Source organism: Geospiza fortis, unplaced genomic scaffold (assembly GCF_000277835.1).
Source record: "Geospiza fortis unplaced genomic scaffold, GeoFor_1.0 scaffold75, whole genome shotgun sequence".
NCBI lineage: Eukaryota > Metazoa > Chordata > Aves > Passeriformes > Thraupidae > Geospiza > Geospiza fortis.
The window spans coordinates 309,251-323,575 of NW_005054360.1; the positions used below are offsets into that span (position 1 = coordinate 309,251).

The 14,325-nt window shown below is 40.8% G+C and overlaps 1 protein-coding gene across 7 annotated transcripts in view; it reads left to right on the forward strand.

Moving 5' to 3' along the window:
• The window catches only part of KIAA1217 (KIAA1217 ortholog), a 354,729-nt gene that overhangs the window by 253,784 nt on the left and 86,620 nt on the right, over positions 1 to 14,325 (forward strand). For all 7 annotated transcript variants that reach the window (XM_031059312.1, XM_031059311.1, XM_031059316.1 and 4 more), the window contains one exon: positions 5,859 to 6,054. In XM_031059312.1, coding sequence (XP_030915172.1) covers positions 5,859 to 6,054 — 196 coding nt within the window. The remainder of the gene's footprint in view (positions 1 to 5,858; positions 6,055 to 14,325) is intronic.

Below are 14,325 nucleotides of genomic sequence, written 5' to 3' on the forward strand. Positions count from 1 at the left end.
GCTAGACACGTGTGTTAGTCCATGAGCAGGCATCAGGGAGGAGTATAACTAGCACCCGCTGGATCTGTATGTGGGCGAGTGGGCAGCTCCCTCCCACTCTCTTCAGCTCTGGAGAACACGGATGCTGGCATGTGCCTGCTTCTGGCATGGTACCATTTCCAGCTGATGGCATCCCAAAGAAAGATGCCACAGATTTTTACATCTTCCAATGGTGAAAAAGCACCAAAAGCACAGAAGTGAGTTTGTTACAAGAGATGGTTTGATGTTGCATTCAGCTGCTGAGTCATCTCCCCACTCCCAGTGAGACAGAGTATCCAAATACATCAGTTGCTCAGAGGTAATATGAACTTTAGTTTATACAGCCATGTATAAGCTTTTAACTTTTCTGAGAAAGTGCTGTGGAAAGATATGGAAAATGCTTAAAAACAAGATAATACGGGTAGTATTCGCTTTCTCTTCAACAATAATGTGTCACTAATAGCATATCCAGGCAAGTAAAACCCTGTTGGTGTATTAAATGGAAACCCAAAGACTCTGTATCTGTGGAAAAAGCAGATCCATCCTTCAGACAGCAATAATATGACGCAAATGTGATGAAGAAGTATTGTTGCAGTAGTAAGAATTCAGGTGCTGTGGTAATACTTCAGAGTTAATAAACTCATCATACATGAAACACAGCCTGTTTATATGCCTATGTGCAGTCTGTCACATAGCCTGTATCCATCTTTGGCACATGTCACAGGACAAGCAGTTTACTTGAAGGTCAAGAAGGGTAGACTTCCATTTTTCTACTGATTTTTCCTCTCTATTGAAATGTCAAGAAGACTCTTAAATGTGGGGGAAGGGAAGCTGCCTATTCTATGTTTGTTAGAGTACGTGAATGGAAAAATACATTTTACTACCTCTGTTCTATTTTTTGGTGCCTTTGTTTACCATTTGTACATTGCCAGGAGTGCTAGCAACTTCCAAGATAGGTAAAATTATTCTCCTGAATAGATAAGTTTCTGTCAAGATAAGGGCTAAGGAAGTTCCCGGAGACAGGAAATAAAAAGTGGGAGTTGATTGAGAGGTGAAATTCAAACTTTCTTCGGGTTGTGCAGGTTTTTTTTTCCTGAGCTCTGTTTTGTCTTTGGAAATGTGTGAAGCAAATTTGCAGGACAAAGGAAAAACGGGAAAAAGGTTTCTGTTATATAGATTAGTATTAAAAATAACTGGAAATGAGCATAGAAGAACACTATGAATAACAGAAACATAAAACTGGCTAGAAGAAAAGCATGAGAGGATTAGTATGGACAAATGTGAGCAGAGGACCAGAGGCAGAGGTATGCAGAGAACTTGATGAAAATTTCTGCTACTCCATGACTGCCCATTTCATTAGCATCTCTGCAGTATCTCACTTTTCATTTTTCAGGTACTTTCAGGCTTTATTCCTAATTTGCAATTTTACTGCATTTAAAGAGCCTTGCACTTTTTTTATTTTTTTGAGTCAGTGAAAGGACTAAAGCAGATGTATTGAAAGTGCATTATTTTGCCAGGCTGTGGCAGACAGATATCTGTTATGAGGCATGATCAACTACAGTTTTAATTCTTTGTCAAGTTCCAAGAGTGGTTGAAAGATCTTCTGTAATTGCTAGCTCCATGTGCTATACTTAAATATGTACCCTGAAAAGGTTACAAAGGTCTATATCCTTGTAAATAAAATAGTGTATCCTAAGTGAAAGAGTCATCAAGAAGCGCTAATTAATTGTAAGTTTACACTGTAATTTAATGTAAGTTTACACCAGAATGGTCCATCCCTGTTTTGGCCTATCTTTTCTGATGATCTTGTAACCCAGAACTAGCACAGAGAGTATCTTTTATCAGAGAAGTCCTTAAGGAAGGTCAGCTCTACTCAGCTGGGTGAAAGATGAACCTTATTGCACAAAGAAACATTAGGAGTGCCTCCTAACATACAGCTTGGGGGGAAAGACCATGACTGGCTGAGGAAATGTAACCTAACTGGTCTTGGCGGAGGGGGTGAGAGACTTGCTGCCTCTTCTGAACCTCCTTCTGTTTTCTGGCATTTATCCCTGAGGTGGCTTGGAATGTGCCAGCATTTCCTTGAGTTTGTCTGCCTCTGTGGAGTCTCTATTTACACATTTTAATTTTGGATAATGCTGTTCCTTAGTGGGTATATCTTGAGTTTTCTTCTCTGTTAGGTATTTCAGGGTTTTTGGAGCACCATTCTGACTCACCTAGCAGCAGTCTAGACTATGACTCTAGTTGGGTCCTCTGTTGAGTCCTGAAACATTGACTATTGGGGTCAACATTTATTTTGTGAAAGCTTGTGCTGTGTGCTCGTTCCTGAAAAGTCCTTAAAATGACACTTGCTGGAGTATTATTTTAAGCAATTTAACATTAGTGAACATTCAGTGGAAAAAACATATACGGCATTATTATTAAGTATTTATTTGACATTTGTCTTATTTTTCTTATTTGATATTAGAATCATCGTCCTGAATAATTATTACAAGGTTGGACCATGCTGAAGGTTTCTGCACTGCTTTCTTCAAAAATCTTTACAAATACTTGCAGCTATAGCTCTATAAACGTTGCTGGCTCCTTCCCCAGCACATGGGTTGGTTTTTCTAAGTCATACCTAGGAATCCACTTGATTATTAAGTAGCATCAAGCCTCGTGCTTGTTGCCAATAACAAAAATTCTTTCCTATCAAATCTGCACTCATATCTCTTTTGAATACCCACTGTTGTTGCTGAGCTTGAGAATTTTTTTAGAATCTGTTTAAAATTCAGAATCCTGGAATGTAATGTTTACAGAAGTTTAGCATGACAAATAACTTGAAGCTTTTCATACACTTCATGTGGATCTTATTTATAGCTTGCATTGGCTTTATGTTGGTGTTACTCCACTTACTAGAGTAGAACTCCTGTGGATTTGAGATGATGGATAAAGAGGAAGACTGGGCTTTGTATCTGAGCAGAATCCATAATGTGCCTCTGGATTGCTTCAGAAAGCTGCAGCATTGGTGGTGAGAAATGAGGGCTGGTGAAAAAGATCTTTTTGAGTGTGGTGGGTTGACCCTGGCTGAACACCAGCTACCCACCAAAAATAAGATGGAAAAATGTCATGGCTTCAGATAAATGCAGTTTAATAAAGAAAAAGCAAAGGCCACTTGTGGGAGCTAAAGTAAACTAAGTAGTCTGTATTCCCCATGAGCAGATGATGTCCAGGCTCTTCCCAGGAATTGAGGTTTCAGACTCCAGTACATGTAGCAGTTGCTCCATAGGACAAATGTGGTAACAAATGGTCCCTCTCCTCCTCCTTTTTCTTAGCTTTTATTGCTGAACAGTCATCAAGTGGTATGAAATATTCCTTTTGGTCATTTTGTGTCAGCCCTTCTGACTATATCCTCTGCCAAGATCTTGCCCACCCACAGCCTTCTGGGTGAGTGAAGGAATGTTGGAGAGAGCCTTTATGCTGTGCATGCCCTGCTCAACAGTAGCAGAAATAATGCTACTAATGCAACACCTTCCAGCCACCAATACAAAGTACAGCACTTTGAGGGTTGCTGTGGAGAAAATTATCTCAGCTACACCCAACAGATTTAGCTACAGTAATCACATCATGTCATAGGTGGGGATCTGGGATGCTGTGTCTTAGGTCCTACAGCATTTCCCCAGGGACAACCAAAGAAACACAGCAGTGCTGAGGTTGGCTCCATCTGTGCATTCACAGGACACACTGGGCAACTGCTCAGCTAAATCTGTGCCTGTTGATTTTGGTAATAAAGTGTCCCCTTACTCCTCAAATACACATCTGTTCATATTATCAATGAACAATACACATGCAACTGCATGTCTCAAATGACCTTTGGGGATTATTTTATTATAAATTGAAGAGAAAAAAATAAGCAAAAGCAAAGCAAAATAAGCTTGGTCCATATTTCCATTTTATCAGTATATATTTTCTTTAAGAAACAAAAGCAATCTCCTTCCCAAGAAACTCTGAAACTAAGGATCTTTTGTAGATTGATTTTGTTGCCTTTTTTTTTTTTTTTAATCCTGTTTCTTTTAGTCATGGTTTTCTAGAAAGGGAGAATTATATGCCTTCTAGTTCCCTATGAATGGATTTATACAGATAAGTTTTTAATCACTACAAGGAGGTACAGAGCTGTAATGTCTTGGCTTGATAATACCTCCATAATGTGCCTGTGTAAACAAAATACTTCAGCAGTGATGGTTCACAAGCCATTTTGGAAAGGTGAATGAAGAAGTACTCTCTTATCAGATTCTTTTCTGTGTTTGCAGGTCACTTGTCACCTCTGTAACTTTCCTGGCACAAGTCCTTGTATTTACAACCTGCAGACTAATGCTGACCATGTCAGAGGCACTTCAAAGCATACTTTAGAACAAATGTTGTTAGCTTTAAGTCCTGCATAATATTCAATGCTCTTGAACAATTTCATTACAGAGCATTGGATAGTACCTACTATTTTAATATTAGCATTTAGAAAGTGAATAGTTCTGGAGGATTTACTTTCTTGTGAGGTATATCTAATAATTGTAAGTTGTGAGCAACTGCACAACTTGGCAAGAACAGCCCTCTACAGCCAGCTAATGAAAATGTAATAAAAGTTGAAGCTCTTCATACATTTAGAGTCACATAAGGAATATTATGTGATGCTAAAATGACTTTTGCTCATTTCACTTGAAAAACCACTGAAAGAAACAGATGTCAGCAAGATTAGTTAGCTTAGCTTTCCAGAAAGAAGCATAATCTTGTTTGGATCTTGACAGCAGCTTCAAACCTAGAGTTGAAGTTGATTTTGATACAGGAGATTTTTAACATAATAGCATCTGACCTTAAATGATAGGGGAGGTAAAAACATATAATTTTAATGCTATCTTGTGCCTGGTGCTGATTATAGATGTCTGTAAAGTTCATACTTACATACTGGCTTTGGAACCTAGTAAGCTTGCTTTGCTTTGAATTTCTGCTTTGTATGTTCCCGTTTGTTGTGATATGGTTTGATTGAGAGAGACCAGGAAATTATTCTTGCAGAGTAATAGTACATGTGGTTGTGAGGGGGTTTCACTACACAGTGTTGACTATGCTTCCTAAAGCAACCCCTTTTTGTGGAAAGGGCTTTAATATCATTTATAGTTTGCAAAACATGTTCAGGACATTTTATTTCCTAATGAATGTGTTTTTACTAGGCAGATCCTACCGTGAAGACTTGGTAGAAGTGCATAAATGAAACCATATCTCTCCCCTGCTGGAAGAGTTGGGGTTTTTCCCAGCAGCTGTGTTTATCAATTACTAGTATGATTTCCCAGTAAAAGTCATAATTAATTTGGTCAGTTAATGAAGACAGTTCTGATGTATGCTGGTGCAACAAAAAAACCCTGTAATTGTTTATGATTTCAACTAGAAATGTTGCATAGCTATTTCGGCTATGCTGCATGACCTGGATCTTGCATAGATGGCACAGCAGAAGATACTGAAATTGATAGCTTTACTACCCAATTACAGTACTGCTTTTCAGAGGATTTTTCTTAGCAGATTTGATAAAATTAGAATGTGTGTGAGTGTGTGGACAAGGAGAATGGCATTACTGTATGTCTCCTCAGCACATGTCTTATCCTCATGGCCTTGTAAGCAACAAAATTTGCAATGTGGATATACAACCATAAAAACTGCAGCAGAATGTCCAAGGACACTTTTCCTAAATAATCTACACAAGTGACCTCCAGCATACCAGAATTTGAAGAATTGGACTCCTTCCTTCTTCTCTTTGATTTTTTTTCCTCCCACACTCTGGTTTCAGTAGACTAATAAGGAAATACTCTGTTTTGCAGACAAGAAGCCCGAAGCCGTCCCAGAGCCCACAGTCCAATTTGGGTGACCACACAGAACACCTCTCTGAAGCATCTGCTGATTCCTTAGAGGTCATGTCTGAAGGTGATTCCCCAACCCCCTTTTCAAGGGGCAGCCGCACGCGGGCAAGTCTTCCTGTTGTGCGGTCAGCAAACCAAACAAAGGAAAGATCACTGGGTAAGAGCCTGCTCCGGTCCTTCTCCATTCCGTGTTTAGTCTGTGTTTTCCATTTGTGGATTTAAAAGTCTTTAAATAGTTTGGGGTTGAAAAAGTAAAGACTTTGATAGCACATTATTTTTCATGTCAGGTTGTTCTTTGGAAATTAACTCGGTATGGGATACTGAGTAACTTAGGGGAATGGTGAAATTATTTTCATAAGATCTGAAAGTGTGATGGGAGCATGGTAGAAATGCAAGGAGAGAGAGATGAAATGCTGAGTAATGGTTAAAATCCACTGTTGCGAACACTTCCTGCCAAGCCTGAACAGTATTTGGCGATGAACTTAATGCAAGATCATACCCTTCTTTTCAGACGGCAGACACCAGTTTTTCACTTTGTCACCTCTTCAAAGCCAGACTTAGTTGAAAGAAACCTAGAGATATTATTACCTTAGTAATCCATCTTACTGGAAAGGTTTGTATTTGTGTGGTGGTAGCTTTCCAGACCGAGGATTTCAATGGATATGCTGATGGAGATGCCCTTTACTTTGGGGTAGTGCCCTTCCGTCTGCCCAGTGACACGAGAGATGTGTCAGCACAGGTGGACAGCTCTGCTTCCTGCATTCTTCCCATATCTCAGGGTTGAATTCAGCCCAGCTGTGAACCAGAGCTCCTTTTATGATGGTGAATTTTGTCTCAGAGACTCAGCTCAGCTGATGGATAGTAGGAGTAAAGGCTGTTCTTTTGAGGGAAGACACCAGAGGGCAGTTAAAGCGTTGTGGGAAGGCACATAACTCATCTGTGGATTGCTGAGGAAGGCAGGTTTTGCTCATAGGTAATAAACTGAAATGCTGCTTTCCTGTAGGCTCATCTCCCAATATACAGAGTGACATAAATCGAAGGCTGGACTGTAAATCATACCATGCTTGTAAGCTTGTCACGGTGGTTTACTCATCCCTCAATAATCTAAGACAGTTTCTGTCTAGAGTATTATGATATCTGACAAACACAACAAGTGTGAAGAAAACAGCACTGGAAGGGGTCCCTTACTCTCCCAGGGCTGAAAAGTGAAGAGCAGTGGGGCTGGAAACAAGAAGCTGATCCTTGTCCATGTCAGCTCACAAATGGCTGTCCTCCCACAGCCTGCTGGGTCACCAATGTGTTGGGCTTTTGGAGGAGAAATTTGTGATACTTCAACCTGGATAAGACTATTGCTTTTGAGATGTTTTTAAGAGCACATGTATGTTTACTATCCATGCACTACTATTTTTATTATACTATACTGCCTATAAGTCACTGCTGGCTAGGGCATCCTCAGTATGACTTACTTCACCCCAGGATTTTCTGTAAAATTTGTATTTGCTTCTATGTAATATAAAGTGGTTGAGCCTTTGGAACTCACAGTCCAGCCCCACTGTGTGGGCTGAGGACCCCAGAGCTGGAGGCAGCGCTGCAGGTAGTGTCTCAAGAGAGCAGAAGGACAGAATCCCCTCCCTTTACCAGCTGCCCAGGCTGCTTTTGATGCAGCCCAGTGCAGGTTTGGCTCTCTGGGCTGTGAGTGCCCATGGCTGGGTCATGTCCAGCCTCTCACCCATCAGCATCCCCAAGCCCCTCTGGGCAGGGCTGCTCTCACTCTGCCCATTCCCCAGTCTGTGCTGATACCAGGGGTTGCCCTGACTCAGGGCACCTTGCATTAGTCTTGTTAAGCCACATCAGATTCCCACATGCTCACTTCTTGAGCTTCTCCGGGTCCCTCTGGATGGCATCCTGCTCCTCTGGCCTGTCAGCAGTGCCACACAGCTGGATGTCATCTGCAAATTTGCAGAGGGTGAACTTAATCCCTTCATCCATGTAATTTTTAAAAATATTAAATAACACTAGTCCCAGTACAGACCCCAAGGGACACCACTTGTCACTGATGTCCAATGGGACTCTGAGCCATTGACTTTGAGCCATCCCCCCCTCTGGATGCAACCATCCAACCATTTAATTGTCAGTCTGACAGTCCACTCATCCAATCCATCTAATTTAGAGAGAAGGATGTTGTGGGGACCATGTCAAAGGCTTTACAGAAGTCCATATAAAGGGCAAGCCCTTCCCTTGTCCGCTGCTGTGGAAGCCCACTGCAGAAGGCCCCTGGCTTGCTCAGGCACGACTTGCCTGTGCTGGCTGTCCTCTATATGTGTATGTGTGATCCTTCTCCCAGGTGTTCTCAGCCTCAAGGTATTTTCAGCTTAGGGATTTCCTGGTTATGGTTTCTACCTGTGTAATAACCACCAAGGGATGTCTTCTCCAGGTATTTGTTCAGTCCACCTTTGATTCCCATGTAAATTTTTCACATCCTCCACAGTGCATCTTGACTTTGGCAGCAAGTTCCTGTTGGTTTACTGCCTGATCACTGCTTTCCTGTTGCTTTGTTTTATATTTATTTATCAGCTCTAGGTTATGCCCCTTAGTCCTTGTGTTGGGAGTGACAGCAAACATCAGATTGCTATCTGCTTCCCCCAGGCCATATCTGATTGCTTTGGACTGTCATTTTCCTCAGGTCATTTCTTCTCCAGCTGAGAAGTGCTGCTGTAACCACTTGTTGCTCATCCAGAAACCATCCTGGACACTTGACCATCATTGCTGCTCTGAAATTTTGCAGTTCAATAGTGTCTTTGCCAAGATGGGAGGACTATAAGTTCACTGTTAAGAAGTTCATTCTTAAGTCCTTTTGTTACCATCTCTTGCATGTACTGAAATGTGTTGTCCATGCCCTAATGGAGGACAACCACATGAAGATACACTGCTTTATTTAATGGCCAGAATTTCAGACCCTGCAAAGCCCCCTGTCTTTTGTGTGCCAGAGACAAGGTCCCAGCTTATCCCATCATGAACAGGCTAAAAATGCAGGAGAAAGAGAAAAGTAAACAAACAGGGAGGCAATGTAGTATGAAGCATTTCAGTTGATAGTTTTTAGGAGGGGTCACAGATATGTGTGTGGCTTAAGGAATCATCATACTAGCCAAATAGGAGGTAATATATTGTCATCACCCCACAATCTGTCTTTTTCAAGTAGTTCCAGGAACCAATTAGTAACAAATAGTTTGTTTTAAAAGATAAAAAGTATTCCAAAATAGTTCAGTTTTATATTATTATTATTGTTGTTGTTGTTAATATTATGTGCATTTCTTTTATAATAATGTTATTTTTGATCGCTTCTGCCACTGTGTTCTAACAACACCATCAGCAATGTTCTGAAATTTTACTTTTGAGATGCTTTGCATGCTGTGGTCCTTTTTATTTCCAACTGTAAAAGGGGAATGTTTATTTTTAAAAAACAGAAAACTGTTTATAACTTCAGTTTTAAAAGTGTCATGAACGTACTTCTAGTCATATGATTTTAAATAATCTGTGTATCATCACCTCCCTTTCTATATCTATTAATTTAATTTAATATAATTTAAATAAAAATTATGTTTTGATTCTAAGCAAACATAATTTCAGTGAGGAGAATAATCAACATTTGGAAACTTCTATTTTACATTGTATATCTCAATGCATTTTAAAAAAGACTGATATTTTCTTTTGAAATTCTAATTATTCTGTGGGTTCCTATTTTACTAGTTATATATGAGTCAGTTTGTTTTCAAATTGTGGTCTGAATTAACATGGAGCCTGAGAAGGAATAACACAAATGCATTTTGGCTACCTCACTATCATGGGTTTGTCAGTCAGGACTAATCTAACAGGACATGATACTCACGTGGAGTTGACCTAGAAAACAGTATTCCTATTGTGGGCCCATTTAAAATTTCAGCCACAGCTTTTAAAAGTAAGGTCTTTCTTGGCTAAGAAAACTAGAAATCAACACTTGCTTCACCATTGTGCAGCCTGGAGACAAAGCAAGACATTAAAATAAATGAATTCACTGTGCAAGAGAAAATTAAATGTATTTTAAAATATGTATTTGAAAGCTGGGAGCTTTTCCAGTGTGATAACTGTGGGAAAAAAAATTATCTAGCAAAACTGTCAGTGAGAATCAGCTGAAACCTGGAAAGTGCTCAAAAGCTTTCAGCAAACTTCACTTGCAATTTGCCTGGAGGAAGCAGAACCTGACAGGCATCCAGCGAGGTTACGGCAGCACCGCCTGTGCCCGCGCTGCAGCTCGCTGCTGTCCCTGCTCCGGGACCTCCTCGGGGAAATGAAGGCTGACAAATATCTTCACTTGTGGTCTCTCGTGTGGGACATGTGTCCAAACAATGGGCAGCATCCTGGTAAGGGCAGGCACTGGCAGGCTGTGTGGGGATGGAGTGCCCGGGGCAGGCGATGCCATGGGTCAGAGCCTGGAAGGGCCGGCATGGTCTCCACCTCCCTCTGCAGCCACTGCTCTGGGTGCTCCTGCAGGGCTGCGTGAGGGAAGGACATGGGACAGGGGGGATTTCCATAAATGCACAAAGAGTTGGGTTTGAGTAGTGACTGGGGAGGATGAAGCTTTATGGCTCAAGGATTGCAATCATGTTTTTTTGGGTGCCCCAGCCAGGGTGCCTGACCGCTCCAGATGGATGAGGACTGGGCTCCCTGCTGGTAAACCTGTGCCTAACATTAGGTGGTGTGAAAAGGCCTCTTCAGAAATGTCTGAGCCTGCCAACATTTGCATTTTATTTGCATTTGGAGGGATTACATAAAGGAGTAAAATTATACAAATGCTTAAGGATTGGCATGGGGAGGGTCTTAAGCAATCATGGAGTATTCTGATTATTATTTATTAGCCCCCAAACCCAAGTTTTGGCAGGCACAGATTTTCATGTCTGATTAATTAGTTTGCTGCCACCTTATATGGAAATGCCATTACTGACTATAATCATCATGCCTCAATCTTTTATAGCATTTCTTGCAGATGTTTCTCAGACTGTTAAAAGTCAGTGCCACAGTGTCATTTTCACTCATAGCAAAACCTTTGCAGAGAGACAGATCATTGCTTTTCAGCTGGCAGTGGAAATAACTCTCTATTCGTGTGTATGCAAGATGCTGTAAGATACACAGAGAAAAATATAAATTCTAAATGTAGACTGATATATTATATTGGACGTAATTAATTGTTACTTACTATTTATGAGCTAGAAATTAAAATAAGCATGTAAAATCAGACAGAAGATGTGTGAATGGCCATAGACTTCATATGAGAAACCTGTGATTTGCTAGTAGTGGCACTGCCCTCTGATTCCTTAGGGCATGATTTAAGCCTAATGAAGTCAGCAAGAACTTCAGTTTAGTTCATGGGAGAGGAACTCCCTGGGAAGTGCATTTCGAGTTAAGGCTGAGTGTAACTTTAATGTATTCAGACATCTTAAAGAATTTTCCCTATCTTGCCTTTTATAGTGTATGCAAAGCAGCCAACATGCAAAAAGGTCATGTAAATATTTGCTGTTGTGGTTAGATGGCTTAACAGAGACTGACAGGTCTATAGGAAAAACAGCCTAAAACAACTAGTTCCAATTAATGAATTGAAACACGGACCCTAGGAAATTATAATACTCCAATGTTTTCCTTCCAGCTTTCCAAGACTTTGTTTTCTTTCCCTTTTCTTCAAATTATGGTAACTAAAGATTTTGGACTTGGAAAGAAAAAAACACACACCTCTTACCTGAAATGTTTTGTAACAAAAGAGTAAAAGAATGTAAAGAATGATATTGACATATCAGAGTTTTTTCTGTTTCATTTATTATCTCTACAGGATATATGAAAGGCAGGTATAGGAAAGAGTGAAATATGTGACTCCCCAGCACTTGCACCCACAATTACTGTTTACTTAAGAGTTTCTTTCTCCTATAGTAAAATGTGTGGGGAGAACCTGAAAAAAATGCTTCCAAGGAGCAAGAGACTATTTAGTACATACTGTCTCAACAGAGGCACATTCTGTCTGCCACCAAAAAGCTGATATGCAGGATATTTTAGATGCTGTGTCACACTGGAGCTGAATTTTGTTGCAGCAGGTTGTATCAGCGTGGATCTAATGGGTTCATTGCAGTGATACTGGAGTAGATGTACAGTGTACCAAACAAACCCATTAGTTATGTAAGGCTGTGTCTGTCACTGCTACATCTGTTAAACGACTTTTGAATGCAACCTTTATTATTCATTTGCACTGCAGTAATACTGAAGGACCTTGAGCAAAAACTGTGCCTCACTGTGTTGGGTAATACCTAGTGACAAAATACTCCTATTTCAGCACCTTGCAACATGAATAAATCAGAATGAAAAGTGGTGAAGATAGTAGGAGAGGTAGAGTAATGAGTGTACAACCTGGATGAACTGAATAAAGCTATGTCAGGGTGGTAGCGGCTTTTCTCTTTATCCCAAATAATGCCCTCATAAAAGGTGTAATGTCTTTATCCAGCTCTACCATCGCTTCATATTCTGATTTAGCAGCAGCAATTTGAGCCTTCAGCATTTGGTGTCTGCTGGAAGACAGATTTGGCAGCTGGAGTAGCTTGTACAGGCCTCCTTCCTTCAGAGGAAAGGTAGGAGGCCAGATGGAGCTGTCTCATGGGGTGTATCTAGGACAGGAGCTATCACTTGGATAAATCTGATCTAATTTTTGTGTTAGGTAAAATTTGTAAGTCTGTCTCTAGTTCAGTAAGTCACACAAACACCAGAGCCTTCCATTTGACATGGGTATGCAAAGGAAAAAAGTGCATTGCAATTCCAGGCATTGTAAGAAGTGTAAGACTTCAGCCAAGGAGAGAAGCATAGCCTGTCCCTCAGCACATTTTTTTTAGGATTTGCTGCCAGGGCTGACAGCAAGTCCCTGAATGAGGACAGCTCTTGGATTTAATAATTGCTCCCAGTACTGTTTATATATTTAGGTAGTGATTCTAACAGATAATTACTGTGCTGGGCCTACGTGCAGGTTTCTGTTCCCAGAGGGAAATAATGTCATCTCTATGGTGTCATATAAGGCTGTCTCTTGCATTAGTTCTTGTTCTCTATCTCTTTTCTGCACTTCTGGCTACAGAGTACCCAATTCATGCAGGATAAGAGGATAATCACTGCATCAGAAGCTTGTTGATAGCCTGCTGATTAAGATGCTCTCTTGGGACAATAGGGGCAATGGTCTGAGCAGCTCTGAAGATGGGAGCCCTTCTGGATATTTTTTAACTACTCGGTATTTTCATAGGAGAGAGGTGCTTGTACCATTGCTTTGCCCAATTACCTTCTGTGATGAATAGACCATCTGTGGGTTTGAGGGTGGATGTTGTTTATCTTCGCTTTAACAAAGCCTTTCATATCTCTCATAGCCTCCTTGTAGCCACATGGGGGAGGTAGGGGTGCCCTTCAGGGTGTGTAGCTGGCAGCTGGGTTTTAGCTGTGCTCCTCAGGGCTGGACCCTGCTCCAGTGATTTTTGACATCAGAAACCTTGTTGTTGGGATGGAATGAACCAGCATTAGGGTCAAGTCTGACACCAAGTTTGAGAGACCATTTGATATGCTGAATGGGGCCCATTGAGCCAAAGAAATGGACTAGCAGGAACTTCATGAAACTCCAGAGAGGCCAATGCAGCCTGTCATCAGGGACAGAGCAGCCCTGCAAACTGCTTGGTAGCTTGGCTTTGGTAGCAGCTTTGCAGAAAGGACTTCGGGTATGACAACAAGGTGACTTTGTGTTGACAGCATGTCCTTGCAGCAAGGGAACACTGCATAGCTGTCTATGGGGAAAATTTAGCCAGCAGGTCAAGGGAAGTGATTATTCCCCTCTTCCCACCACTTGTGAGGTTGCACTGTGTCCAGTTTTGGTTCCCCAATACATGAAAGATAATCACAACTTTGAGTGGGTCTAGGGAGTGGCCTCTTGGCATTCTTCTTAATCATGCAAACTAAGGGCTTGGTTCCAAGATCTTGTCTAAAGTAACTTGTGAGGACTTCATTCAAGCTGTTTGTTAGAGCCGACAGAGGTGAATTTTTGGTGTGGTGCCTTAACCAACTATGCTCTTCAATGCTGAAGGCTCAACCCCTCAGTTTGCTACTGACAGTAGTGAACTTTTTAGAAATTAAATAACTTCAGAAGTATTGAAGAGAATTCCTCCTTACCAATTTGGTAAATGGAGCAAAATTGCAAAGGCATGCATGGCCTGCATGACTTTAATGCTTCATGGCTATGGATTATTAAAATGGTCACATTCTGCCCTTGAACACATCAATTGTACCTCGTTTAATACTAAAAAACATGGTTTATAAAAATAGTTATTACTTAAATAATGAGTTTGATACAGCTGATTTATACACAAAGAAAATACAATTGGATAGG